This window comes from Sinohyriopsis cumingii, chromosome 14 (assembly GCF_028554795.1).
Source record: "Sinohyriopsis cumingii isolate HCF-2022 chromosome 14, ASM2855479v2, whole genome shotgun sequence".
In the NCBI taxonomy this organism is placed as follows: Eukaryota; Metazoa; Mollusca; class Bivalvia; order Unionida; family Unionidae; genus Sinohyriopsis; species Sinohyriopsis cumingii.
The window spans coordinates 9,701,668-9,729,525 of NC_142974.1; the positions used below are offsets into that span (position 1 = coordinate 9,701,668).

The 27,858-nt window shown below is 35.1% G+C and overlaps 1 protein-coding gene across 1 annotated transcript; it reads right to left on the reverse strand.

Annotated features, from left to right (window-relative positions):
* Positions 1–942: 942 nt before the first annotated feature.
* On the reverse strand, positions 943–27,858 carry LOC149783201 (uncharacterized). The gene is made up of 4 exons (XM_089931435.1): positions 27,156–27,858; positions 15,157–15,211; positions 10,986–11,195; positions 943–10,546 (listed from the first exon to the last, which is right to left on the reverse strand). The coding sequence occupies exons 1-4, from the start codon at positions 27,615–27,617 to the stop codon at positions 10,515–10,517; spliced, it is 759 nt and encodes a 252-aa protein (XP_089787561.1). The 5' UTR covers positions 27,618–27,858; the 3' UTR covers positions 943–10,514.

The window sequence follows — 27,858 nt, forward strand, 5'->3', positions numbered from 1 at the left end:
CATATGTATGCAGACACCTATATTTCAAACTGTCTTTCTATTCATTGTCAACCAGAGAACAAGAATGTATTTTGGTGTGAGCAGCAAAAGTGAGTATAGCTTTGTTACAAATGGAAAGTGTTAAACACAAAATAGATAAAATGAAAAATCTGGTTCTGAATCCTAACAAGTGCTTGGTCAGCACTATGATTTACTTCTGGATGACAATGAATGGCAATTGGTGATGGATGTACAATGAGGAACATAAATAAAATGCCTTGGATGAACACTATTGAACAGATGAGGCTGCAATTGGATAGCAGTAGATGGAACAGCTTCAACTCCATAAATTGCAGTGGCAGCTCTTCTAGAAATGGCTGCAGTGACAAGTCATCACCACTACTGCAAGAATTAGAAGAACCCTTGATCCGAAGGATTGTGAAGCTAATCCTATGTATGTATGTAGTATCCCATATAGCACCAAGCACAAGAGTGGCTATGTAGTGAACATAAGCTAAATTTTGAAAAATATAACCATGAATTGATGTGATGTGATTTGGATTTTTAACGTAGCTTTAACAATTTTTTAGTCATATCGCTATGATGTCTGCAATGTGCCAGTTTATAGTGATGTCTAGCACTGAGGCATCATGCCGCAGACATGTAGCATGATGTCCCACCCGGTCACATTATCCTGACACCAGGTCGACCAGTCCTAACACTAACCTCTTAATGCTGAACGCCAAGCGAGCCAGCTGTTAGTACCATTTTTGTAAGTTTCTGGTATGACTCGGTCGGGGATCAAAACCCATGACCCACGACCTCTCGTATCTGAGGAGGACGCTCTAACCACAAGACACTGGAGTGGTAAACATGAATTGCATGAAACATTTAGGAAGACAAGTTCTTCCAAATAAATGTGAACATTAAGCACAAAAAGATAAAATATAAAACATAACAATGTTAAAATTTTGGCAAATTTATGCATATAACACAAAAGGCAACACATGTAAAATCCTTAAGACACGATTAAAACACCTTCCTTCTAAAATGTCCAAGATTTTTTATTGTGCTACATCATACAGTTTTTCCAAGGACATCAAAATATGTTTGTCTCACATGGTAGGAACCAGTACACTCTTCAAGAATATGGTCGGGCTATCAACTTATATACACCCCTTGGTGTCATCAACTGCTGGAGACAAAATATGAAGACAGATGCTGTCTGGGATTCATAATCATAAACCCTCTTTACTAAAATAAAGCCATTATCTTTGGCAATTCAATGTTTATTGCTCCCTTCCCCCAGTATTATAGAAACAAAATAAGTACTGCAACAAAATATTTTTATTTTATTTTTGCATTTGGTTGTTTATATGAATGCAAGTGTGTTGTCCCTCAAGACTTTCACTAAAATGGATTCTATCGAAAGTTATGGATACCAAAAAATGACCACCGAAGTGGCAATTGTGAAAGATCTCTGCTCCCAACAGGAGATTGTTGTACTAACATCTGAAAACCACACTTACATGCAAATGAAATGGGGCCCTGAGTGGATGAGTGGTCTAAAGCACTATCTGTTACAGATCACTGCCATCTCACCTCTGTTTGGGTTGGAGTCTCAGGTTCGGTCAATGTGGGTACGTGAGAAAGCTTGCCAGTAGCTTCTTGTGGGTCAGTGGTTCTTTCCGGGAGTTTATAGTGTTCTTTCTCCACCATTTATACTGGCCATCATGTAAAGCCGATATTGTGCTGAATAATGGCATTAAACCTTACAACAACAACAACAGCATATGAAAATAACGCTGATCAAAACTCCATGGCTACTTAGTATCCTGCACAAGACATGCTGAAACTGGATTTGTTCAATTAATGGTATAAAGCAATGTTCATTCACATACTGTATCAATTAGTGGTATAAAGCAATGTTCATACACATACTGTATCAATTAGTGGTATAAAGCAATGTTCATACACATACTGTATCAATTAGTGGTATAAAGCAATGTTCATACACATACTGTATCAATTAGTGGTATAAAGCAATGTTCATACACATACTGTTTCAATTAGTGGCATAAAGCAATGTTCATACACATACTGTTTCAAATAGTGGTATAAAGCAATGTTCATTCACATACTGTATCAATTAGTGGTATAAAGCAATGTTCATTCACATACTGTATCAATTAGTGGTATAAAGCAATGTTCATTCACATACTGTATCAATTAGTGGTATAAAGCAATGTTCATACACATACTGTATCAATTAGTGGTATAAAGCAATGTTCATTCACATACTGTTTCAATGAGTGGTATAAAGCAATGTTCATACACATACTGTTTCAATGAGTGGTATAAAGCAATGTTCATTCACATACTGTATCAATTAGTGGTATAAAGCAATGTTCATTCACATACTGTATCAATTAGTGGTATGAAGCAATGTTCATTCACATACTGTATCAATTAGTGGTATAAAGCAATGTTCATATAAATACTGTATCAATTAGTGGTATGAAGCAATGTTCATTCACATACTGTATCAATTAGTGGTATAAAGCAATGTTCATACACATACTGTATCAATTAGTGGTATAAAGCAATGTTCATTCACATACTGTTTCAATGAGTGGTATAAAGCAATGTTCATACACATACTGTTTCAATGAGTGGTATAAAGCAATGTTCATTCACATACTGTATCAATTAGTGGTATAAAGCAATGTTCATACACATACTGTATCAATTAGTGGTATAAAGCAATGTTCATACACATACTGTTTCAATTAGTGGCATAAAGCAATGTTCATACACATACTGTTTCAAATAGTGGTATAAAGCAATGTTCATTCACATACTGTATCAATTAGTGGTATAAAGCAATGTTCATTCACATACTGTATCAGTTAGTGGTATAAAGCAATGTTCATTCACATACTGTATCAATTAGTGGTATAAAGCAATGTTCATATAAATACTGTATCAATTAGTGGTATAAAGCAATGTTCATTCACATACTGTATCAATTAGTGGTATAAAGCAATGTTCATACACATACTGTATCAATTAGTGGTATAAAGCAATGTTCATTCACATACTGTTTCAATGAGTGGTATAAAGCAATGTTCATACACATACTGTTTCAATGAGTGGTATAAAGCAATGTTCATTCACATACTGTATCAATTAGTGGTATAAAGCAATGTTCATTCACATACTGTATCAATTAGTGGTATGAAGCAATGTTCATTCACATACTGTATCAATTAGTGGTATAAAGCAATGTTCATATAAATACTGTATCAATTAGTGGTATGAAGCAATGTTCATTCACATACTGTATCAATTAGTGGTATAAAGCAATGTTCATACACATACTGTATCAATTAGTGGTATAAAGCAATGTTCATTCACATACTGTTTCAATGAGTGGTATAAAGCAATGTTCATACACATACTGTTTCAAATAGTGGTATAAAGCAATGTTCATTCACATACTGTATCAATTAGTGGTATAAAGCAATGTTCATTCACATACTGTATCAATTAGTGGTATAAAGCAATGTTCATTCACATACTGTATCAATTAGTGGTATAAAGCAATGTTCATACAAATACTGTATCAATTAGTGGTATAAAGCAATATTCATTCGCATACTGTATCAATTAGTGGTATAAAGCAATGTTCATACACATACTTTATCAGTTAGTGGTATAAAGCAATGTTCATTCACATACTGTATCAATTAGTGGTATAAAGCAATGTTCATTCACATACTGTATCAATTAGTGGTATAAAGCAATGTTCATACAAATACTGTATCAATTAGTGGTATAAAGCAATGTTCATTCACATACTGTATCAATTAGTGGTATAATTGTTGTTGCTGTTGTAGGGTTTAACGCCATTTTTCAACACAAGATAGGCTATACATGGCGGCCAGTATTACTGGTGGAGGAAGAACCTGGGGAAAACCCCAGAAAGAACCACCGACCCACGAGAAGCTACTGGCAAGCTTTCTCACATACCCACATTGGCTGAATCCGAGACTCGAACCCACACAGACAGAGGTGAGATGGCAGTGATCCGTAATGGACAGCGCTTTAGACCACTTGGCCACTTGGGGCCCCAACAGTGGTACAAAGCAATATTTATACACATACTGTATCGACCTTGCTGATAAGTTCTCTGAAAATCAATATTCACCAAAAGTTGACTAATCTAAAAGTGCATCAAGAACTGAATATGTCTCTAGGTCTGACCATATAAACGTATGTTGCTGCAGGTCCACACCTATGTAACACCCCTCAAGTACTTTCATTTTCGAAGAAATCAGTCACAAGTCAATACCAAATGTCTACTGTTGATCACTGAAACTAATGCATCAATATTTCTAAGTTCAGAATAAAGTAACAATACATCATACATATTAATAACTAAGTGCTATTGTATCAACAATGCTGGAATACATCAGTCTCTCACATAATGGACCACCCAGACCAGCATTAAAACGATTAAGGACATCAAAGGCCATGCAAGACAGCTCCTTGTAACTACTGATGACATCATGAGGAACATGGACAAAGGTACCCGAATCAATAAACCCATATTATTAGACATCTCAAAGCCAGTGACATTGTCCCAAACACCAGAGAATGTTGCACAAAGGTATCATATTATGGAATCACATGAGGCACCCAGACATAAATTAATTCAAGCCCACAAGACCAACAACAGATTGTACTCTACTGTGTCAACAACCATCCTGTCTTGGTAGAGGACATTACTTTTTCAAACTCTGTTCCTGAACTGTATAAATGACATTGCTGACAACCTACATGCAAATGTCAGCCTCATTTCTGATGACCTTTTATGGTGAATTGCTTCATCGACTGCCTGCTTCTACAGAAAGGTCTTGATACACTGGTTAAATGGAGTAACACGTCAGATGGAGTTTAACATCAAGAAATGTGACATCATCCAAGATAAACATCCATGCAGTCGACTTAAAGAATACTCTACGTATCACAACAAAACATCAAGTGTATTGGGATTTCTTAAACAAAATATAAATTAGCTTAGTAAAACCAAAACTGGAATGTGCTTCCACCATTACAAATAGATGCCCCTGATTATACAAGTCGAACAGATGAAGAGAAATATAACCCATTTTGCATTCAACACAAAATACAACATAAGTAGAATCCTAATATAGTTTCCATCATGAATAACATATTGTAGTTGAAGTCACTGCAACAATAACACATCTACACAGTTGTGATCCTATTATATAAATCTGTCAATATTGCAGTAGCTGTACCATAAATCTATTGTACAATCTACCATATTACTAAGTATATTTAAGCATCTGACACATGTGCAGTGTACATTGGATCAAATTTGAAGAATATAATGTTGTAGAAGAGATACTGTATAATCAGTCTTATTATTACAGGATTCATACAGAATTCTGAATGATAAATTCAAAGACTTCCCAAACTTCCAAAGACCACATAGATTTCCAAGACCTATTTTCACTAACATTTTGTATATAAGTTATGTTATATGAGAAAACAACGAATGCAAAATACTATAATATTGTTTAATGATGAAATGAAACTGAATGGGTTGTCAAAAGAAAGAAATCAAGAAAACTCTACTACATCCAAATCTAACAACCTTGTAAAATTTTAGTGGTGATTACTGAAAGAAATTAAAATGTTTTTTTGTTCTTCAATTTTCAAAGACTTTTAAAGACCTCAGGGTAATCTGCTCAGTTTTAAAAAAAATTCAAGACCTTGAAATTGCTACTTCATTTTCCCCAAACTGTCAAAGACCATATGAACCCTGTATTAAAACTGTTACTAAGCCAAGGCACCAACCAAGAAAGCTACCTGTGCCTTAGCAATTGGATTTGTACTTGTACATATTTTAAGTGTCAAGCAGACAGACATAACAGCACATTTACCAAACCTCTATGTCCGTATCCAGAAAGCACTTTCAACAGAAGTAAAACATCGGCAAAAAATAAATTCCAAAACAATTCAATATTTACAACAATTTATAAACGTTTGCAATTAAAAATGAAGTATGAAGGTCCACAAAGATATGATCATATAACAGATGGCATTATCTGCTTAATATTTCAATTCATCACAGATATATGTAGGCAAAACCTCAAAAAAAATAATTTCAACATGAGCAACTTTATATCACAGAATAACATTATATTGGCATTCATTATTAATGGTGAATATATGTACCAACCAGGCTAACAACTATTCCATACATGATAGCATGTACATACATGTACTAGGTTATACAGTATTCCATACATGATAGCATCTACCTACTAGGTTAACTAGTATTCCATACATGATCGCATGTACCTACTAGGTAAACCAGTATTCCATATATGATAGCATATACCTACTAGGTTATCTAGTATTCCATACATCATAGCATCTACCTACTAGGTTATCTAGTATTCCATACATGATAGCATCTCCCTACTAGGTTATCTAGTATTCCATACATGATAGCATGTACCTGATAGGTTAACCAGTATTCCATACATGATGGCATCTACCTACTAGGTTATCCTGTATTTCATACATGATCACATGTACATACTTGTACTAGGTTAACCAGTATTTGATACATGATACAGACCTGCCAACCCTGATGAGTCCGTCTCATTAAGGCAATCAATTTGGTTCCATAAGAATCACCAGTTTTCAGTAAGGTGCAATAAAATATCAATACCTGCTATTCTAAAGCTGGAAAATGTAATTAAAAGTTTGATGCATCGATGATAAACATTATGTTCAACTGAAACGTTTGTAATGTACACGTATACTTTATTTACCACTAGTACAGTTGCACAAACTTTTGTTCTAAATCCTATGCAGCTCAATGACTTGTTGCTATCTCTCATCTTGATATAATTCTTGGAAATTCTTTTCCATTCCACACGATGACAGCAATCATGTCTCCTACCACAAGACACTCAAATTGGCATGTGATGCTGAATAAACATAATTGTGTCCTTTCCATCTTTTATTCATAAGAATCTGAATATTACTTTTTATTCTTTTGTGTTGATTATTAACACTTTTCTAGAAGATTATTTTCCCTTTCATGTTAAACATGCATTGCTTTCGGGATGCCATATTTAAAAAGTCTATAATCAACAGTTTGATCATGCAGATGCTTTGCCTGAGCAAATAGGTGCAGTTTCTAGCATCTGGGGTGCTGCCTTAAAGTCAGTCTGGTTCCCGACTAACTTTGCTAATTCTAAGATAAAATCTGATCCAAATAAAACACGGCTCAACCAATTACCCAGATTTTTTGGTAACGATAATTTTCCATAATTTTTGCTGGTATGCAGGAAGTCCATATTAAAAGAGTAATTTTCGTAAGACTTATGGCAGTATCATAAGAGCTGGCAGGTCTGCATGATAGTATGTACATACATGTACTTGGTTAACCAGTATTCCATACAAGATGTATATATTAGGTTAACAATTATTCAACACAAGATAACAAATAAATACAAGGCTAACCAATATTCCATACATGATAACAGGTTGATACTAGAGTAACTAGTATCTTATACTTAACAACACATACATACAAAATTAACCAGTGTTCCATAAATGAATATAAATATATACTGTACTAGGTTCACTAGAATTCCATACATAAAAAATATATTTGTGTATTATTATTGCACAACAAAACTGTTAGTCAAAATACATGAGATTTGTACCTGATTGTAAAATTTCAATCCCTGAATATAAATCTTTGGCTTTGTGAACATGTTTATGGTACATGATGCAGAGTATGTTAACTTCAATAAATAACTCAGATACATATTCTGGCAGAGGAGTCCCAAACTTTATGCAATAATGTAGCCAAGTTTCAGTTGAATACAGCAACATAGATGTAACAATAATTTAAATTAAACTTTCATAAATTTTAAATTATACAAATGATAACAGTGTTGATGTCGCAAGCAGAACAGCGATACCTATGTCTCCCCATTCACAGGCTTGACAATGAAAATGATACAATTAATTAGAGCCAAATAATGATTTATACACTGTTATGGTCTATGCTCTTGAAATAAGTAACTGAAAAGAGTGAAGACAACAAACTTTATAAAATTAAACAAATAATTTATTTCCCTAAAATACTAAGTGAAAAATAAGTAAACGAACTTTTGGTATTGTGAATTATGTCCAAAAATAATCCAAGAATTAAAATACACAAGTCCTATCAATGAAAAGTTCTAGGTGAATCAAGAGTCAAAATCCCGATGAAATCCAAGATGGAAGGCAATGACATCTGCAATTTTCAGTTTTGTACTGCTGTGTCAATAGTCTCTTGTTGAATCACAGAAAATATTATTCCAGTTTTTGAATTCTGTATAATTTCCAAGGAATGTCTTTGTCAAAGAATTATCGGGGCACTTACGTATTTCCAGGGAAAAGAATCACTTGAATTTCAACAAGCTGAAGAAAATAAAAAAACTCATCCCAAACTAAACACAACATATAACAACTTGATGTCTCGAGTGTTACGGCACAACTGCTAGAATTCTTATCATAATATCAGCTATAAAACTAACAATAGTGCAAAACAGATTCCTAGATGGGGGTAAAGAGTTCAACCTCTGCAGATGGGATGGGGAAAGTTATCTCAATTTAAAAACTTGTGCAATCCTTGTGCATAGAAAAATGAATGTGAAGTGCATTACAATTTTGGGACAATGTTTAATAATAATTGTTGTTCCTGAATTGACACTTGTGTGCACAATTTAAGGAGACCTGGTGTGTTATTATGTTTGCCTTTATTTAAGCAACAATGAAATTAACTTCAATCAAGATCGATAAATCGCAAAACTTGTATTCTGATGCTTGTTTTCAAACTAATGACCAAGAGGATGCAAATCTCATTATTGATTAAATTTAGTCAGATATGAATAGGTTACTATTTGCTTTCTAAAATTAATATATACTCCAGTGTGTTACTCATCATGAACAATTTGCTCATGTACGTTTTTTAAATATGGCCAGCATTATGTACAAACTGATTTATAAGTGTTTCTGTCTAAAAACAAGGCATGGGAATCGATTACAATTAATGATAAATGCATGCATAAAATGGTATTTGGAACTAAGGATTTCAGTAGAATTTATTATGTCAAATATGACAAACTGTCTTTTATATGTTATTATCAAAATTTACGGGACATTTACATGTCACTGTTTCTATTTTAATGTCTTTACTCAATTAATAAAAAATAATTGGTTCTCAGTAAAGACATTGTTAGACACCAGTAAAATTATTGAGCTGGTAGCAATGATTTTCATTAAATACAATTAACAGTAATATATGCATAGTAATTAGTAGCAATTATCTTAAAAAAACAATACATTAAAGTGTCACACTGAATATGGATTAGTAAATTCAAAGAAATCTTAAAACAAATTATTGTACTTTTTCAAAGTATACATATAATGTGCAGAGGATTAACACTTGTTATTGTCCCATGGCTAAACTCAAACCACTTGTTTACTTGACAAAAAAGCAAACTTAAAAATAAAAACAAATGAAAGAGAAAAAAACAATGCAGGTGCTTACTGGCAGGTAAATTGCCTCCAGCTTCATGCAAATCTGCAAAACCCAAAATTTATTTTATTTTTGCTGTAAATACCTGTAAATGTGTCAGTGTAATGAAATAAATGCTTTTATTCCATTTTAAATTTTTTCATTTTGTAACCAAGATCTATTTCATAAGAAAGGTTTCTTCAATCGAGAGGAAGCTTTTATCATAATTACAACAACACCTGCATTATCTTTACAGCTGACATCTCCTTTTGACATTCATGGACTGACATGTGTTTATTACAGTTCTCTTCAAAAGAAAGGAAAATATAGGACTTTTTCGGGTCCATGGGTGACTATCAATTACAACTAGGCAGGTAGTGTAACTTTTCATTAGCCTGCACACTGAGATAGAAAAATTATCCTTTTCACTCCATGGGTAGCAAATTATTATAGCTCATGCTTCCAAGTAACCTATGTGCTTGCCATGTTGATATCAGATTGTGAGAGAGCTTATTTAAATATAACTATGTATTTTTAACAAATAATTTTCACCTCTCAGTATTACCATAATTCATAATAATGGAGAATATATAGAACGAACCATAAATTTGCTCTAAGAGGTAATTAATGGAAGCAAGAGCCATCATGCAGCTCAGTGTTTAGCATGCTGGTCTCATGCACAAATGGGTGCAAGTTTGAATCCTACCAATGGACTGGACTGGGTCAGGTTCAAGTAAATAACCTAATTGTTTTATTGTACAGTAAAATACCAAACTAAACTAAACTAACATCAGTAGAATTTAAAACATCAAAATTCAGATAAATAAAAATGTCCTGTTGAACCCATTAATGAATAACTCAAGAATGGTACTTCCTTCAACTATTATGGAGCTAATGAAATTGGCTAGGATCTATGTCATGTAGACTTTTTGTCTCCTCCAGCACCACCTGAAAAAGAGTGTATAGATGTTATTAACTTGTAACATTGTGCACATTTCATGGGAAATGTGATGCCTACATTACATACACTGTACTGGGCACATAGAGCAGAAAAGAATTTGAAATTTAAAAGTTAATTGACATGCCATTCTTCAACATATGATTCTAATTCAAATTTCAAAATTATTATCTCTTTTATTGTTAATATTTATATCATTTTCTGATCACAAGTATCTAGGTAGTAATCTACATATATCCATATATGCCTACCACAACAACAAAATGGTCGAAGTTGCCAATGCAATATCACCATTTTAGAATAAACAGAATCATAACCATGACTTCCTGAGTTGTAGGAAGCAAATGCTGATTGATAGATAATGGGAACAGGCCATACCCTAAGTTCATTTAGCCTTAAGGAGCAAATAAAACTTAATGTGTAGAAAACCTTTTTTTGTCCTGAGGAATGGGTCTTTCTCAACTACTGCTGATGGTGTTATTGGCTGTGTCTGTGACAGAAGGAGCTTAGCAAATAAACAACAGAGGCTTAATTCCTTTTCATTCCAATTCTGGGCAGTATTTGAAGTATCTTGAAGTGAAGGTTGTGGATTGGCAATCAACATACCTCCTTCTGTCCTAGATCTCCCATCTCCAGGGTCTAAAGTAATCAAAAGAAATAAAAGTTTCAGTAAATTTGTTCAATTCAAACAGTGTAAAAAAATTATGAAAATGTTCAGTCACAAAACCTTTGCTCATCAGAATGTATATGCAGATTTATAAAAGTACATTTCATTAGGGTTGGAATTTTTGCTACTTATAAGAATTTATGTGCAAATCAAATAAGGTGTTTGCTTGTAAATACGATTCCATTTGCCAACAGGTCCATTTATGGAACAGTCAACATAAAGACATAATGAAAATACAAACCTGAAAAATTATTTAATTTACCTACTTTTGGAATGGTTAACTTATTTTCTTTGTGATACAAGCACATTACAATCTTTATAAACATAGTTACTTTAGAGTCAAATGTATTGAGGGTGTAAAAATACAAACAACATTTTAGCATAAAAGTTCGGTCTTATTAGTTAAGTTTAGACAGTGACCTACCTATCCAGAATCTAGAAATGGGTTTGGGATATTGTTGGTGTAATGAATGACTGGCTAACAAAACAAAGGCCCATTAGGAGTGAAACTAGGTCACACTGGCCTGCTTATGGCTGAGTTACTTTTCTTAAAATGCATACATAAATTACTCAAGGTCATATCATGGTAGCTGACCTATGCTGGTATGATGGCAGAAATCAAGCCTGCACCCTTTTGGTAACGAGTTTGGCAAAAATCACAAAAGTGCATTTCCCATTAGGGATATTGGGTGAGTACCTAAGTAGCAATGAACAGTTTATGTGCATTTCACAGTGCCAAGGCCTCACATCCAGAAAATACTTTATACCGCATTTAATTCCCAAGAGATATACCACAATATAAATTATCTACAGAACCAAAATTAGAAAGATAAACATTTCAGCTTCAGAGTTTCAATAATATGATTCACGATATCAAATCTTTTAAAGCTGGCAAGTTTAAATGGAGGGACCTTTTCTATTAAGATTGCATGCATACAGGAATCTAATTTGCATAGTAAATTGGAGGATAAAACTGATAAACAAAGGGAAGTAATGCCGGATAGGATGTGAAGGCATATCCTCCCATCTGCTGGGGTGGTCAAGTCAGGGAGTCTAGGCGTTTTTAAGATAAAACTGACATACATTTGCTGGGGTGGTCAAGTCAGGGAGTCTAGGCATTTTTAAGATAAAACTGACATACATCTGCTGGGGTGGTCAAGTCAGGGAGTCTTGGCGTTTGTAAGATAAAACTGACATACATCTGCTGGGGTGGTCAAGTCAGGGAGTCTAGGCGTTTTTAAGATAAAACTGACATACATCTGCTGGGGTGGTCAAGTCAGGGAGTCTAGGCATTTTTAAGATAAAATTGACATGCATTTGCAACATAAAAGTAGACATATCACAAAGAACAGCAACTGTTTTGAATATGATGCAAAGTTAGAAGATATACATTTTGTTACAATACTGTTGAGACTTTTTCGTTACTGGGACACTCTAGGAACTGTATGTTTCTTTCCATGTTAGAAAGAGACTGAATCTTCATTTTGTTAAAATACACGCCTAATATATCAATTTAATGTATCAGTAATGTTTTGTAATAAAAACATAAAAATAGAGTTTGAAAGTATTGTAAAATTATGAGCTTTGTGTATAAAACTGAATTTATTTACATTTTGTTAATCAGTGCAATTCACACTGACATTTGCTTGGAAGTGGAGCATGTGTATTCAGCAAGTATTGTGTATGAAGAAAGGGTCCAAAATCACTGTTCCATTAGAGACGTGAGGAAAGATCAACTTGCCTATGTCACTTCAGTTTAAATCAATCCATACATACCATATATAAAACAGAAAGCTAAAGAGTAAATCACAATCTCAACAATGCAGACAGACTGCTCACACAACTGCATAGTGTATATCTTGGTCTAACCCTGGTTATGTATGTCACATTGGGATTTTTCTGAGGTTTATAATAACTTTCATAAAACGCTAAATGCCTAATTCATATTTTTCAAAGCATACATTACAAAAACTGAAAGGATTGCTTGACTAAAATGGGGAAATGCAATAAATACAAAATCATATAAGTGTTCTGTTCCAAGTCGAGGAAAGAAATCATTTAATACAATTTAGGAACAAACATATCAGGCTTCAACATATTCCTATATTGCATCAAACTTGTAATTTCCTCCCACACAGAACAAAATAAACATGTCGTTTTGTCTATATAGTTATGCTTCTTTGATTGCAATTTTGACATGGTGGCCAATGGGAATGTTGTGAAGTATACATCTATTCACAGCAAAACCAACTTTTGAATTTTTTTAATTCAAACAAAACTGAAATCACAAGGCATTTTTTAGTTCTTTACCAGTGTATATGAATCCGTCAAGTTGTTATTTTGGGTTTAACTTCATTTCTCAGTTCAATCAAGAGAGGGATATACATGGCAGCCAGTAGAACTGGTGGAGGAATAACCCAAAGAAATTACCAGTAAGAACCACTGACCCCAAGAAACTATTGGTAGCTTTCTCACATACCCAAGATTCAAATCAACATGGACAGAGTGGGATGGCAGTGATCGGTAAAGGCCAGCACTTCAGACCACTTGGCCACCCAGGGTCCCTGAATGTGTTAAGTATTCATATTTCTTTGTCAGGCTGTGAATCATCCTATAATTTTCAGGAGTGCACTTAGTTCCTGTCTGAACTCTATGCGCTTTTCTCAAGTCCACTATTTGTTTCTTGAGTGGGTTTAATGTTTAGCGTGTTGTCAATATTAAATTAAAATTGTACTAGTAAACTGTTGGTTTCGCAGTATCATCACTTTTGATTTTAGGCTCTCAAATGTAAGCATATCATTAACAGCATCACCTTAATCCTTTAGTTACATCTTTTAGATTTCAACTTATAAAACAGCCAATATACACATAGCAAATTCATCCACTACATGGTGCTGGCCATTAATTTCTGCAATGGCAGGTGTGACCAGAATTTTCTTTTGATCTAAACTTGATTTTCCATTTATCTCAATATAGTTAATATTTTTTACAAATAATATCATGGATACAAGAATGTGTTGTTTTGAAATAAATCAGAGGAAACTATTTTTCCCAAAATTGACAGAAAAATTAAGCAAATACAAGTCTGGCCCCAGTTCCAGTACATTAAATTGTTGGTCCCTAAGACAACTGTGGTATAGTACAGTGCTTATTGCATTACATTAAAAAATAACATGGAACAAATGTTTTTCAAGTACCCAGCTTTATTATCATGTTTTGATGACTGAGTCAGGGCTGCTGTCAATCTGCACTGGACAAAATGGCATTCCAGGTGAGTGTAACCTTCGATGCCCCAAACTATCAGAAAAATATATCACAACCTCAGCAAAATGGTACCCCTGGTGGTCACTCATCCCTTTTGATGGCCTGGCTTAGTATACCATCATGTTTTGAAGGCTATATTCTCACGTTTTGATTGGATATAGTGTTACATTTTGATAACTTTACCATCATGTTTTGATGGCTACATGGTTTTAACTGTATGTTCTGATGGCTGTATTATCAATTTATCATCTTTTGATAGCTGCATAACATGGCCGATTGTTTTGATGGCAAATCCATCTTGTCTTGATGACTGTATCTCATGTTTTGATGATAATACTGTCACAATTTGATGACTGTACTAAAATGTTTTGCAAAGATTGTATGTGAACTTTGATGTCAACAAATTTAATTCTGTGTGATGATCATTGCATACCATATATCTTTTTAAGGATTAAACACTGTTGTTGTTGTTGTTGTTATAGGGTTTAACGCCATTTTTCAGCACAAGATAGGCTATACATGGCAGCCAGTATTAATGGTGAAGGAAGAACCCCGGAAAACCCCGGAAAGAACCACCGACCCACAAGAAGCTACCGGCAAGCTTTCTCACATATCCACATTGGCCAAGCCCAAAAGGATTAAACATACAAATTATTTTAAAAAATTCACCTTGTTTGGGGGTGTTACTTTCTGGTCTGCTGACTGGTAATCCAGCATCCAGCACCTGCAAAATATTGTATAAAATAATTATTTATCAGCAGGTGTGTCATTTGATCCAAGTATTACTCGTATTAGTTTCTTGTACTTTCTGGTGGTGAGTTTAAATTTGAGCAAGTACTCTCACAGTAAAATTTTACAGAGGTAAGCTATCAATAGACATCTGCAGTTTTGGGATAGCCACCCAGGATGAACGGCAGATGAAAATTTTGCCTAATGTTTGAAGATCAAGTGAGCTGGATAATAATGCAATTCACTTTGCCTTGAAAACCCAACTCCAGGATCTCCAGGAGTTTTAAAGTTACTTTGAAAAAAGTTGCAGTCCCAGCTCTAAAATTTGAAGTTCCTAGATTATAATGCCAGGGTGGGCAACCCTGTCACCAATCACCACAAGTAGTGAATTGGCCATGAAAGTTTGGACAATTTTTGCATGTGTGGTGAATTTCATATCTCATTCACCAAACATGTGGCTACATTGAAAACTAAGTAACTCACCTAGGTTATAATGATGATACTGATTACAATCATAATAAACAATGGTGTCTACCAACGTAGAATGACAATAGCAGTTTTGTCAGTTACCAATATAAATATGCATTCTACACCCCATGACATGGTCCTCTTGTATTTTCATATATCGATCACTTTCATGGATTTATTGCAATTTTTATAAGTACAAAATCATTGGGGATGTAGGACCATGACCTATAATCAATAACCAAAATTTAAAACTACTATTATCACATAACCATAGTTAATTGAGAGAATGTACATATCTTCATACCTCCTGGTGAAATATCTTGATCCTGACTTAGCATAGATCAGGACTATTTTAAAGACACAAATCAATATGCAGACTACTTCACTAGGATATCTCAGATTAGGACTATAGTTTATCACACAGCTGACTAAAGACACAAATCTGCAGACTACTTCACTAGGATATCTCAGATTAGGACTATAGTTTATCACACAGCTGACTAAAGACACAAATCTGCAGACTACTTCACTAGGATATCTCAGATTAGGACTAGAGTTTATCACACAGCTGACTAAAGACACAAATCTGCAGACTACTTCACTAGGATATCTCAGATTAAGACTACTGTTTATCACGCAGCTGCCTAAAGACACAAATCTGCAGACTACTTCACTAGGATATCTCAGATTAGGACTATAGTTTATCATGCAGCTTCCTAAAGACACAAATCTGCAGGTGTACAGCACTTCAAAGATACAAATCTACAGGTGTATAGCACTTCAAAGATACAAATCTACAGGTGTAAAGCACTTCAAAGATACAAATCTACAGGTGTAAAGCACTTCAAAGATACAAATCTACATGTGTACAGCACTTCAAAGATACAAATCTACATGTGTACAGCACTTCAAAGATACAAATCTACAGGTGTACGGCACTTCAAAGATACAAATCTACAGGTGTACAGCACTTAGAAGATACAAATCTACAGGTGTACAGAACTTCAAAGATACAAATCTACAAGTGTACAGCATTTAAAGATACAAATGTACAGGTGTACAGCACTTCAAAGATACAAATCTACAGGTGTACAGCACTTAGAAGATACAAATCTACAGGTGTACAGCACTTCAAAGATACAAATCTACAGGTGTACAGCACTTCAAAGATACAAATCTACAGGTGTACAGCACTTAGAAGATACAAATCTACAGGTGTACAGCACTTCAAAGATACAAATCTACATGTGTACAGCACTTAGAAGACATAACAATTCATGGTTCTGAAGTAGATTCATCGGTGATTTACAAACACAAATAATGTATGTACATTTTTAATATAGTAATTCATAATGAACTAGAATATAAAATTTAATAAAAATGAATAACTACTGTTCAAAACACTTGTCAATCGTAGCATCTCTCAAATTTTACATCAAAATGAAAACAGCTATAAATTTATATGCCTTCTCATTTGCATTACACACTGAGTTTAAAGGCATTTTACAGCATGCATGTGTTTGGACATATCTACCATTACATCTAATATACTTCTATCAACATCTTTATTTGTACAAATGATGCTGTTCCTCATGTTGCTTCATATCAATATAAACATCAAAGAGTTAGCCAAATATATCGCTTGAAATAGTTCAGACTTTATTAATATTTTATTATGATAAAATATTCCTTGAGAGTGAAATTTGGACAGTAAGAACAAAATTTATCTAATAAATTGGGTCTAAAAAATTGTGCCTTTCATAAGTTTTCAAGTTGTGCAAGCTTGCAAAAAGCAGAAGATTTAAAATGCTGGTAAGAAAATTATCGGACGTGTTCCCATGCATGAACAAGCATGTACAAGCTAACAATGATTAAATGACAATCGTATTTTTATGATCTCTGGGCTTCCAGCAAACTAGCAGCAAGCATACGTCAAGGATGCATTTTGGTTTAGGATATACACAATTTTAAATTTTAGACAGTCATGAGCTCGGAGATGAAACTGCCCACTATTTGTGGAGCAAACTGATGTTTAGATTTGTCTAATGTTTAATAAAGTGAAACACTTTGACAGCATTTTGCAAAAACAGACAGTTCAACAAACATGGCTAATAATGACTTTTATACAAGCGTGCATCTTTCTATTTATTTATGAGTATATGTGTTATATTAAACAGAAAAAGGATTGTTATACCTTATTATATTTTTAACTTCCTCAATATATTCTCTTTTTAACTCCTTGAACTTGAATCATTTTAAATGTAAAAATAACAGGGGCCCCAGACAGCTGGGTGGCATAAAGTGCTCACCTCTACCGATCACTGTCATGACACCTCAGTCTGTCCGCGTGGGTTTGAGTTTCAGGTTCAGCCAATGTGGGTATGTGAGAAAGATTAGATTTCCAGTAGCTTCCCATGGGTTTGATGTTGTTACCGGGGTTTTCCTGGGTACTTCCACCACCAGCTAAACTAGCCGCCAGGTCTAGCATATCTTGTGCTGAGAAATGGTATTAAACCCAAAACAACAACACCACAAAAAAAAAAATACACCCATACAAATTAAGAATGTTACATATTAATCAAATATCTACTTTCTGTGTTACCTAATTCAATCGCATTGGAACTGCACTCAGTGGCAAGCAAGTTTGATTTTCTAGCTTTCTTATACCAGTCACATATCATCACTTTATTTCCATCTTTCACAACGTTTTTAACCCATAGAAATCCAAGTTTCCACTCTTTCTTAAGTATTCTTACAATTTTTGGAGATTTATTCTCCTCCTTGGAGTTGTTACTAACTTTCTGTTTCTTTAAAATCGGATGGTCAGAAAGATCATCACTGGCAGGAAATTTCTGAGACTAAGACAAAAAAGAAAATATTGTTCTTTGAGCAATTGTGATTTAATAGTTCAAATACATCTCGTTACAATCTCAAATAATTCCAAAGCACAAAATAAATTACTGTTCTTAATTGCCAGCAAATTCTTATCAAATGATACAATAATTAAAACACCCCCAGTTTTAATGTTTTGTCAATCAAAGCAAATTAAATGCCAACAAAACACAAAGTTGTTCCACTTATATTTGACAACTGGCATGGTGAACTGCTATATTTTCCACAGTTTTGTGTAACTGATAGTAATTTGATGTGCAATCAAACACTGATACTGGATCAGAAGCCAATGCAGTCAAGTTATAATTGATTCCCTCTATCTTTAATTGTCATAAATGCTGAAGATAATCTCAGAATAATCTAACCTAATTCCAGTTATGTAGACTTAAGCCTGACATCAGTGACGTGGTAGCTCTGCCCCAGACATTCTGATTTTATATTGGTCTTGATATTACTGGCCAGTTAACAGTAGTCTAGCAAATGCCAATCACTGGTGCATACTTTTAATTTTGTAATTGACAGCACCTGCTCAGTAGATAATTATGCAAATCAAGGGTAATAGAGACTAATGCTCAATGCGTGTCATAAAATGAACAGTCTGGAATTCCATATGTCCGAAATGGGTCACATTTAAATTCCAAATTTCAAAACCTGAGGGAATGCATCCATATAGAATCCTGCTTTAATTGACTTTCACATAGCCACTATTGAGTCTTGGTCCTGTAAAAAGATGCAAACATAAATGTTGTCACCTTTATGTGAAATATTTTACAAAACAATGAAAGATACTTGATGTTTTCAATAAGATTCTTTTTAACAATATTCATCTGGTGTTTTCCCGGGTTCTTCCTCCACCATTAATACTGGCCACCATGTATAGCCTATAGTGTGCTGATGTCATTGTTGTAGGGTTTAACGCCATTTTTCAGCACAAGATAGGCTATACATGGCAGCCAGTATAATTGGTGGAGGAAGAACCCTGGAAAATCCCAGGAAGAACCACCGACCCATGAGAAGCTACTGGCAGGCTTTCTCATGTACCAACGTTAGCCGAGCCTGAGACTTGAACTCACTCAGATAGAGGTGAGATGGCAGTGATCCGTAATGGTGAGCGCTTTAGACCACTCGGCCGCTCGGGGCCCCCTATTGTGTGCTGAAAAATGGCGTTAAACCCTACATCAACAACAACAATATTCATTACTGTATAGCACCTGAACCTAATGGCCAAACGTAAGGTGGATTTTTTAAATTAAAAAATTTCATTTCTTATCATAATGAGGACTTTGTATAGGACCAAATCTTTAGAAGCTCTAAGCAAGATTAGACAACACCTATAACATAAAAAACATATATAATAATATGATTACAAAAAACAAACACCATGAAATTAGAAAAAATACAAAACATGCTGCAAATATTTAAGGTAGGAAACATTATTAGGTCTTTAAGTTTGTTCTTGCAGTCAAAATAGGTGAGTTTTAAGAGCACTCTTTAATTAGATCACTGTGACTTTGTGTCTAAGTTCAGTGGGCAGTTAATTCCACATTGCTGGACCCTGGTATGCAAAAAAAAGAACATTGTACATTTGACTTCGTTTTCATAGTGGGAATAATGAGTATATGATTGTAAGATGAGGAGCATAAGTATCTTGCTGGTGAGGTTGGATAGGTATGTTGGACTGGAGTCCTTCAGTGAAACGTAGCACAGAGAACTAATTTTGTGTTTGATTCTGGATTGAATGGATAACCAGTGTAGGGTACAGAGCAGCGGGGATGTGCACTCTGATCGTGGTACTCTAAGGTTGATCCGAACAGCTGTGTTTTTAACTTTCTGAACTTTCTGGAGTAGGTATTATGATGAACCAGACAGAAATGATTTACAATAGTCCAGTCCTGAAAGTACTAATGAACACACAAGTGTTTTAGTGGCATCAACTGAAAAATATTTGTGAATGGATCTGAAGCGTCTCAGCTCAAGATATGCAGCCTTGCATATGTTCATGACATGTTGGTGCAATGTGAGAGTACTTTCCAGAGTAACACCTAGGTTTCATACTGATTGTGTGAATTTAATGCTGGTGTTGCTGATATTTACTGTTTGAGGTAAAGGATGTGAATGACAAAGTCTTTGTGTTGTGATCAGAATGGCCTCAGTTGTATCATCATTCATCTGCAGCTTGGTACATGTCATCCATGATTTCACATCAGAAATGCACCTCTCTTTACCTTGGATGGTAGCATCAACTTCAGATGGGTGGCTAGATTTGTATATTTGGGTGTCGTCAGTGTACAATTGGTGAGACAATGGATGATGATCTATGACACCTGAGAGCAGCTGAGTGTATAGAATGAAGACAACAGGTCCAACAACAGACCAGAGTGTGGAACACCACAACATAGATCAACTGTGATGGAGTGTATTCCATTTGCAGACACAATTTGTGTCCTGTCGACCAAAATGTTCACTTGAACCACAGTAAAGCTGTATCATAAATGCCAAATACATGCTGGTTGTTGTTGTTGTTGTTGTTGTAGGGTTTAACGCCATTTTTCAGCACATGATAGGCTATACATGGCATCCAGTATTAATGGTGGAGGAAGAACCTGGGAAAAACCCCGGAAAGAGCCACTGACGCACGAGAAGCTACTGGCAAGCTTTTTCACATACCCACATTGGCCGAATCCGAGACTTGAACCCACGCAGGTAGAGTTGAGATTGCAGTGATCCGTAACGGAGAGCGCTTTAGACCACTTGGCCACTCGGGGCCCCTCCAAATACATGCTGGAGACGGTGAATATATCATGGTCCATTTCGTCAAATGCTGCAGACAAATTAAGGAGGATCAGGACTGTAATCTTTCCGCTATCCAAAGCAAAGAGAATGTCATTAACTACTTTTAGAAGAGTAGTTTCAGTACTGTGGCAAGGGTGATATGCAAATTGTACGTTGCTAAAAAGACTGTTTGAATCCAGAGATAGAAGTTGGGATAGAACAACTTTTTTCTAAGAATGGGAGATTAAAAACTGGGCAGTAGTTCTTTAAATAGTTATGGTCAAGTGTTGGTTTCTTCCGCAGCAGCTTTACAATGTCAGTTTTGAAACGATGATGGGAATTTCCTGGATGAGAGAGAGGAGAGGTATTAATAACATCAGTTAGTGAAGGCAACACTGGATTTTAAGCACTCAAGCAGTAGTGATGTTGGAATTGGATCAAGTTCACATGACTTTGGTGCACTCTTCATCACAACTGTACGTACTAAATCCATTGAGACAGGTTCAAATTCTGCAAATGGATGCTGCTGAAGTTCTGAATCCCAAATGTATGGTGATGACGAGTCAAATGAAATTGTGTTGTCAAGCTTATCTCTAATGGTTTGTACTTTGTCACTGAAGAAATCTGCAAACATGTCCAGAAGGTCAACTGGAGAGAAGGTAGTTGGAAGTGGTGTACATTTCCTCCTTGACATTAGATTGTTAGCAATCTCGATAAGCTCTTTCAGCTGAAACTTACCATGATCTTAGTATGTACTGTAGGAATTAGCTGCTTCATAGATTTGCTTATGAATATAGCGAGTCTGGTGGAAAGCAAAAGCCTCTCAGCTTTACTGCAGTCTCTTTTAGCAGTGTGAAGCTGGTCCCTAACACTGCTATACCACTGAGAACACTTTTGAATTTATACTCTTAGTTGCTGGGGCATGTTTGTCAAGCAATGAACGCAGGTAGTTATCAAGTTGTTCTGCTGGAGGAGGTAAGCAAGTTGTCATGTTTTCTTGGATGTCATGCATTAGTTGGTTCTATTTATCATATGGAGGTTTCTCTTAGCAGTAAATAAAGTTGGAGGGTTAGGGACTGATACGTCAACATGGCATATAATACAGAGTTGATCTGATGCAAGTTCGTGGGATACCAGGGAGGACCATAGAACATTATCATCAGGTCCTTGTAGAATCCAGTTTAAAATGTGACCAAGTTTATGGGTGGGTTGATTAAATGACTGAGGTTGAAAACATTAATGGAATCTAGGAGTTTTGATGTGTTTGGGTTTACAGGACAAAGTGAAAGTTGAAATCTCCAAGAATAATCAGGTTGCTACCTATCGAATTTCCATACTCCAGGAAATTCGGAAACTGTTCCAAAAAGAGAGATTCAGTGAACTTGTTTTTTCTACTAGGAGGAGGGCGGTATAGGCAGCAAAAATGGACTGACCTTTGTTCCAGAGTTAGTGTGGTTTGGACTAGTTCAAACGATATGTGGTAGAAACTGAAGGTTGTGGGGTGGTTAAGACGTTTGATATAGAGTTTTTTGTGATGACAGCAATTCCAGCTCTGTGAGAGTGGAGGGGAACGACTTGATGGAGTAACTGATGGGTGTTAGATCCATGCAACTTGGTTCATCGCCTGATGTTTTCAGCCACGTTTCTGTCAGGAAAAAGACGGCGATATTCTGATCATTGATAAAATTATTTCTGTGCTCTTTTCTGGTGGTCCTACTGATTAGGCATTGAATAATGCAATACGCAGAGGTATGTCTTGGATAGTTGACACAAAGGTTGATGTTTTAATATATATATATAATTGAAATTTATTATTTCTAATTTTTTTAAAAATTGAAATGAGTTTAGTAATTTTTTTCTTGTAATTTAAGTATCATAATGAAGTAAATTATCTTTTATGCTAGAATTGTTAATAAGTTTTCCATGATGTATTTTTTTAAATTAACATATCTTAATCATGTATCTTATTACTGACAACAAATTGCATCCCAATATTAAACTAAAACAAATAAAACTTCACAAATTTATTATCATTAATTCTTCAAACAAATAAGTCAAAAGGTATCTTTGGTCAGCAAGCTGACAACTATCCTTCTATATATCAAGAGAGTGAGTGAGTGATTTTGATTTTTAATGCAGCATTAACAATTTTTCAGTCATATCGCTATGATGTCTGCAGTGTTGCAGTTTATAGTGATATCTAGCACTGGGGCATCATGCCACAGACATGCAGCATGATGTCCCACAGGGAAGTCATTGGGAGGCGGGGCATTTGCTGTTATTCAGCCTGAGCCAGCGTGCTGATATTTGCATGAATCAAGTTTTGCCACCACCCCCCAAACAAGTTTTGCCCTGCCCTGAAAAAAAGTTGAAATAACCTCCCTGATGTCTCACCCAGTCACATTATCCCGACACCAGGCCAACCAGTCCAAACACTAATCTCTTAATGCTGAGCGCCAAGCGAGGCAGTTGTCAGTACCATTTTTATAAGTCTTTGGTATGACTCGGATAGGGATTGAATCCATGACCTCACACAGCTGAAGCAGACACTCTAACCACAATGCCACCAGAGTGGCTTCCTATAGCAGAGATTGGTGACGCGTCATGTAAATGTGTTATGTGTATCACGTGATATACAACAGTGAAAATGTGACAAACAATGATGGTGGCTGGTAATATAGCATGTGAAAGGAAATACAAAACAATGGAACTGCATATTTATTGCTGTTTTTATCTTTTGAGCCTTCAACAATGGAAAATATATATCCATAGTGTACAAATATATATATATATATATATATATATATATATATATATATATATATATGACAAAAAAGGTAAAAATAAAGTAATTGACATGATTCTTTTTTTTATTTAGTCTATATTGAAGTTTTAATTCATGTTTTTATAACATTTTGAAGATTTAATCTACAAAGTACATGTATCATTTCAACATAATAAAGCTGTATATTCTTTTAGTGATAATACACTTGTTTTAAAACTGATGACAATGTAGAAATGTTTATCATATAGTAAATAACATGCCATCCTGAAATATTCATGAATCATTTTAATGCTAGATAGAATATCAAAATAAAATATATTGGTGATGTAACTTGTGTCTTTTCTAAAGGAAGTTTCCAACATAGTGGAATCATCGTTTCCTTTATATTTTTTATTGGCAACCACATCACTGCCATATTAGGTAGTTTGTGTCCCAGCATCACAATCAGGGGCTGCTCTATACATAATGGCCTCTTCTGGTATCTACAAAATGAACCAGAAGATATAAGTAAATATGTTACATATCACAGTCGAATTTTGAATGTGTGAGATTTATAAGTTTGATTACTCGTGTTTTTATTTTCACATATAAAAAGAAATATCTGAATAAAGGTTCCTACATTTTGAATATGCTGCCATTTGAATAGTAACATTGTCCTACAATGTAATATATAAACTGCAAATTCTGATAATACATAAATTATGCCCCATGGGTCCCACTACTAGGTTATTTTTTTGTATATAAACATCTATTCACAGTTTTGTATATCAAGCCTGTAGTAATCTACCATAATTTACACACCTGCAAGGATAACATTTTAACATTTATTGTTAAAATATTTTTTTCTTCTGATATCTATGTTGATGACGGGACACTAAGTACCGCCCCCCCCCCCCCTCCACCGCACTGAACAGGCCTGTATATACTTCTGAAGTATACAAATGAGCGAGGAGGCAGGACTCCATATATATATATAACTGGTCTATTGTAAACTATGCAACAAAGTTACTCTGTTCAATAAATCTGACGTGTGTTATCTTATTTATGTTAATATTCATATATATATTCTTTAAAGTGTGAGCTCTTGTGTACAATTTTTTAATTTTTTTAATTTATTTATCTAGACCCCCTCTGTTTCATTCTTGGATCTGCCACTGTATCTCGGAACTGAAAGGCTTTGCATTACAAGCACATCTATTGATTAAAAACACCCCCCCCCCATGTTAATCGAAACATGTTCTAGTTTCTAAATAGATGTAAATGATGAACCTGATTTGCTGTAAGTGTTGCTGGGATAGGGTCGGGATGATCCATCCTCGGTCTATTCCCTCCTACGAAATGTTTACTGCAGATATATGTCCATCTTGTGATTTTGTCATTAGTAAAAGTTCCCCTTCCACATGCACGCATCTAAGGCCCGCACTTCTTGAGATTTTTTTCAGTTTTGGAAATGGAATCCAAAATACACGTCATATGTTCACAATCTGAATATCTACTATCATTGTTACAAAGTCCAATGAGGGGCCCCGAGTGGCCGAGTGGTCTAAAGCGCTCTCCATTATGGATCACTGCCATCTCACCTCTGTCTGCATGGGTTCGAGTCTCGGATTCAGCCAATGTGGGTATGTGAGAAAGCTTGCCAGTAGCTTCTCGTGGGTCAGTGGTTCTTTCCGGGGTTTTCCCGGGTTCTTCCTCCACCATTAATACTGGCCACCATGTATAGAGTATCGTGTGCTGAAAAATGGCGTTAAACCCTAAAACAACAACAACAAAGTCCAATGCAATGTTAATATCTTAAAGCACTATGATTTTTTCGCTTTTCAGTGATAGATTCATTCTTTTCAGTGTATTCCGACATTTATATTGTAGTACAAAAGCCAACCTATTTGTCCTACATTCTGCAGCTGAGTCTGCGAAATATAAATAGGCATGCTATTTTTAGCAGTTAAGTGTCTGTCGATCTCTGCTATGTATCAATAGATCCTGGCTGTTTCCTGGATGATCTTGGGCCCTTAAATTAATTAGTTACACACACTTCTATGTACTGTGTTACTTATCCTGTTCTAAACAAAAAGTTTCAATTTACTCTTCAAAAATGATAAATCGTGTTAGTAACTTGTAAAAGTAATAGTATCATCATATTATTTTATCATAATATAGAGAGCTTAAGACAAGGCCTATGCATTTTTGCAGATCATGCTCTTTTATTCTATATTTAACATACTTTTTTTACTTTTATTATAGTGTCATTTTTATCATTAGTTTGTTTCCAGAAAAACAATAACACATTTCGCTATGTTTAAGAGTCAGCACAATTTTCTTTACTCTTTAAAAATGTGTTTACTGATTAATGTAGATCCCAAATCTAAATCCTGCCTACTAAAGAAACTGTTATTGTTATTTAGGAACGTTGATAATTTCATAATATATGAATTGTCCAAATCAGAGTCTGAAAAGACTTTGATTGATTTAAGATTTACATAGATGTCATCAATTTAATTTACACACCATTACAACAAAAGCAGGGGGCCCTGAGTGGCCGAGTGGTCTAAAGTGCTCTCCGTTACGGATCACTGCCATCTCACCTGTCTGCGTGGGTTCGAGTCTCGGATTCCGCCAATGTGGGTCTGTAAGAAAACTTGCCAGTAGCTTCTTGTGGGTCGGTGGTTCTTTCTGGGGTTTTACCTCCACCATTAATACTGGCCACTGTATATAGCCTATTGTATGCTGAAAAATGGCGTTAAACCCTACAACAACAACAAAAGCAAACACATTTGGTAAAAAAATAAAACCATGTGAACTGCACACAGCTGCTCCAATGTTAGATATAGAATAAAACTTGTACTCTGTCAATGGAGAAAGTCTGAAGTACTATTACTAGAGTTCTAAATTACATCTAATAACTATTATTGGATGGGACATTTTCCTCACAAATTCCTGAAGGGCACAATGGTGCCTGTTTAAATTTTAGCATTTTATAACAATTAGGTAACAATGCTAACTGTGCGAAAAGATCTATTACCTTTACTACTTTCTCAACTTTTCCTTTACTCCACGTTTCTGGATCAGCATCGAAAGAAAGCCATTGGCTTGCCCCCAACTCCTCGGGTATTGTGACTTTGCCAAGGGCTATGGGTATCAATGAATCCTCTGTTCTGTCGTCAATTAACTTCTTAAATGTCGTATTCCTGCAATATTCCACCCAGCCGTTGGTACTGAATTCTTTAGTCAAAACAATAACAGTCCATTCGGATTCTTTCAATACTCGAAACAATTCCCTGAAGACGTTTCTGCCAGGAAGTGAATGTTCATCGTGGTAATAACATTTCGTGTATCCACCTGAAGAAAGCTTATCTACCAGAAATTCAACAAATCGAAGGGACAATTTCTGATCATCGGTAGCCAAATGCGTCAACGGAGCATGATTATAAATTACATGAAAATGATACGACTTTCCTTCGGAAAGTGGCTTTATGGCGGCCATCTAAAACAGAACGTAAACCGAAAGTAACAAACTTCATCAGTTCCGTTCACTATCGCCGCTAAGTAAAGGCCACTGCTACCTGCGATTTACTATCGATATTTGGGGGGTCACGTTTATGTTTTAAGAGTAACAAATTATTTTCAAACACGTGAACCAATTACTAAGCAAACTTCTTCGTAAAACAAAAATAGTAACGTGTTCGTGTAAACCGTAAATTTGCCATTGCGCATTAGAGCACATC

Bases quoted from the DNA above. Each gene is read 5' to 3' on its own strand.
- LOC149783201 (XM_089931435.1), bottom strand. From the start codon at position 27,617: ATGGCCGCCATAAAGCCACTTTCCGAAGGAAAGTCGTATCATTTTCAT. The intron at 15,212-27,155 runs GTAATAGATCTT...AATATTTTGCAG, and splicing joins AAGTTGAGAAAGTAGTAAAG to GTGCTGGATGCTGGATTACC. The intron at 11,196-15,156 runs GTGAATTTTTTA...TGATTACTTTAG, and splicing joins AAGTAACACCCCCAAACAAG to ACCCTGGAGATGGGAGATCT.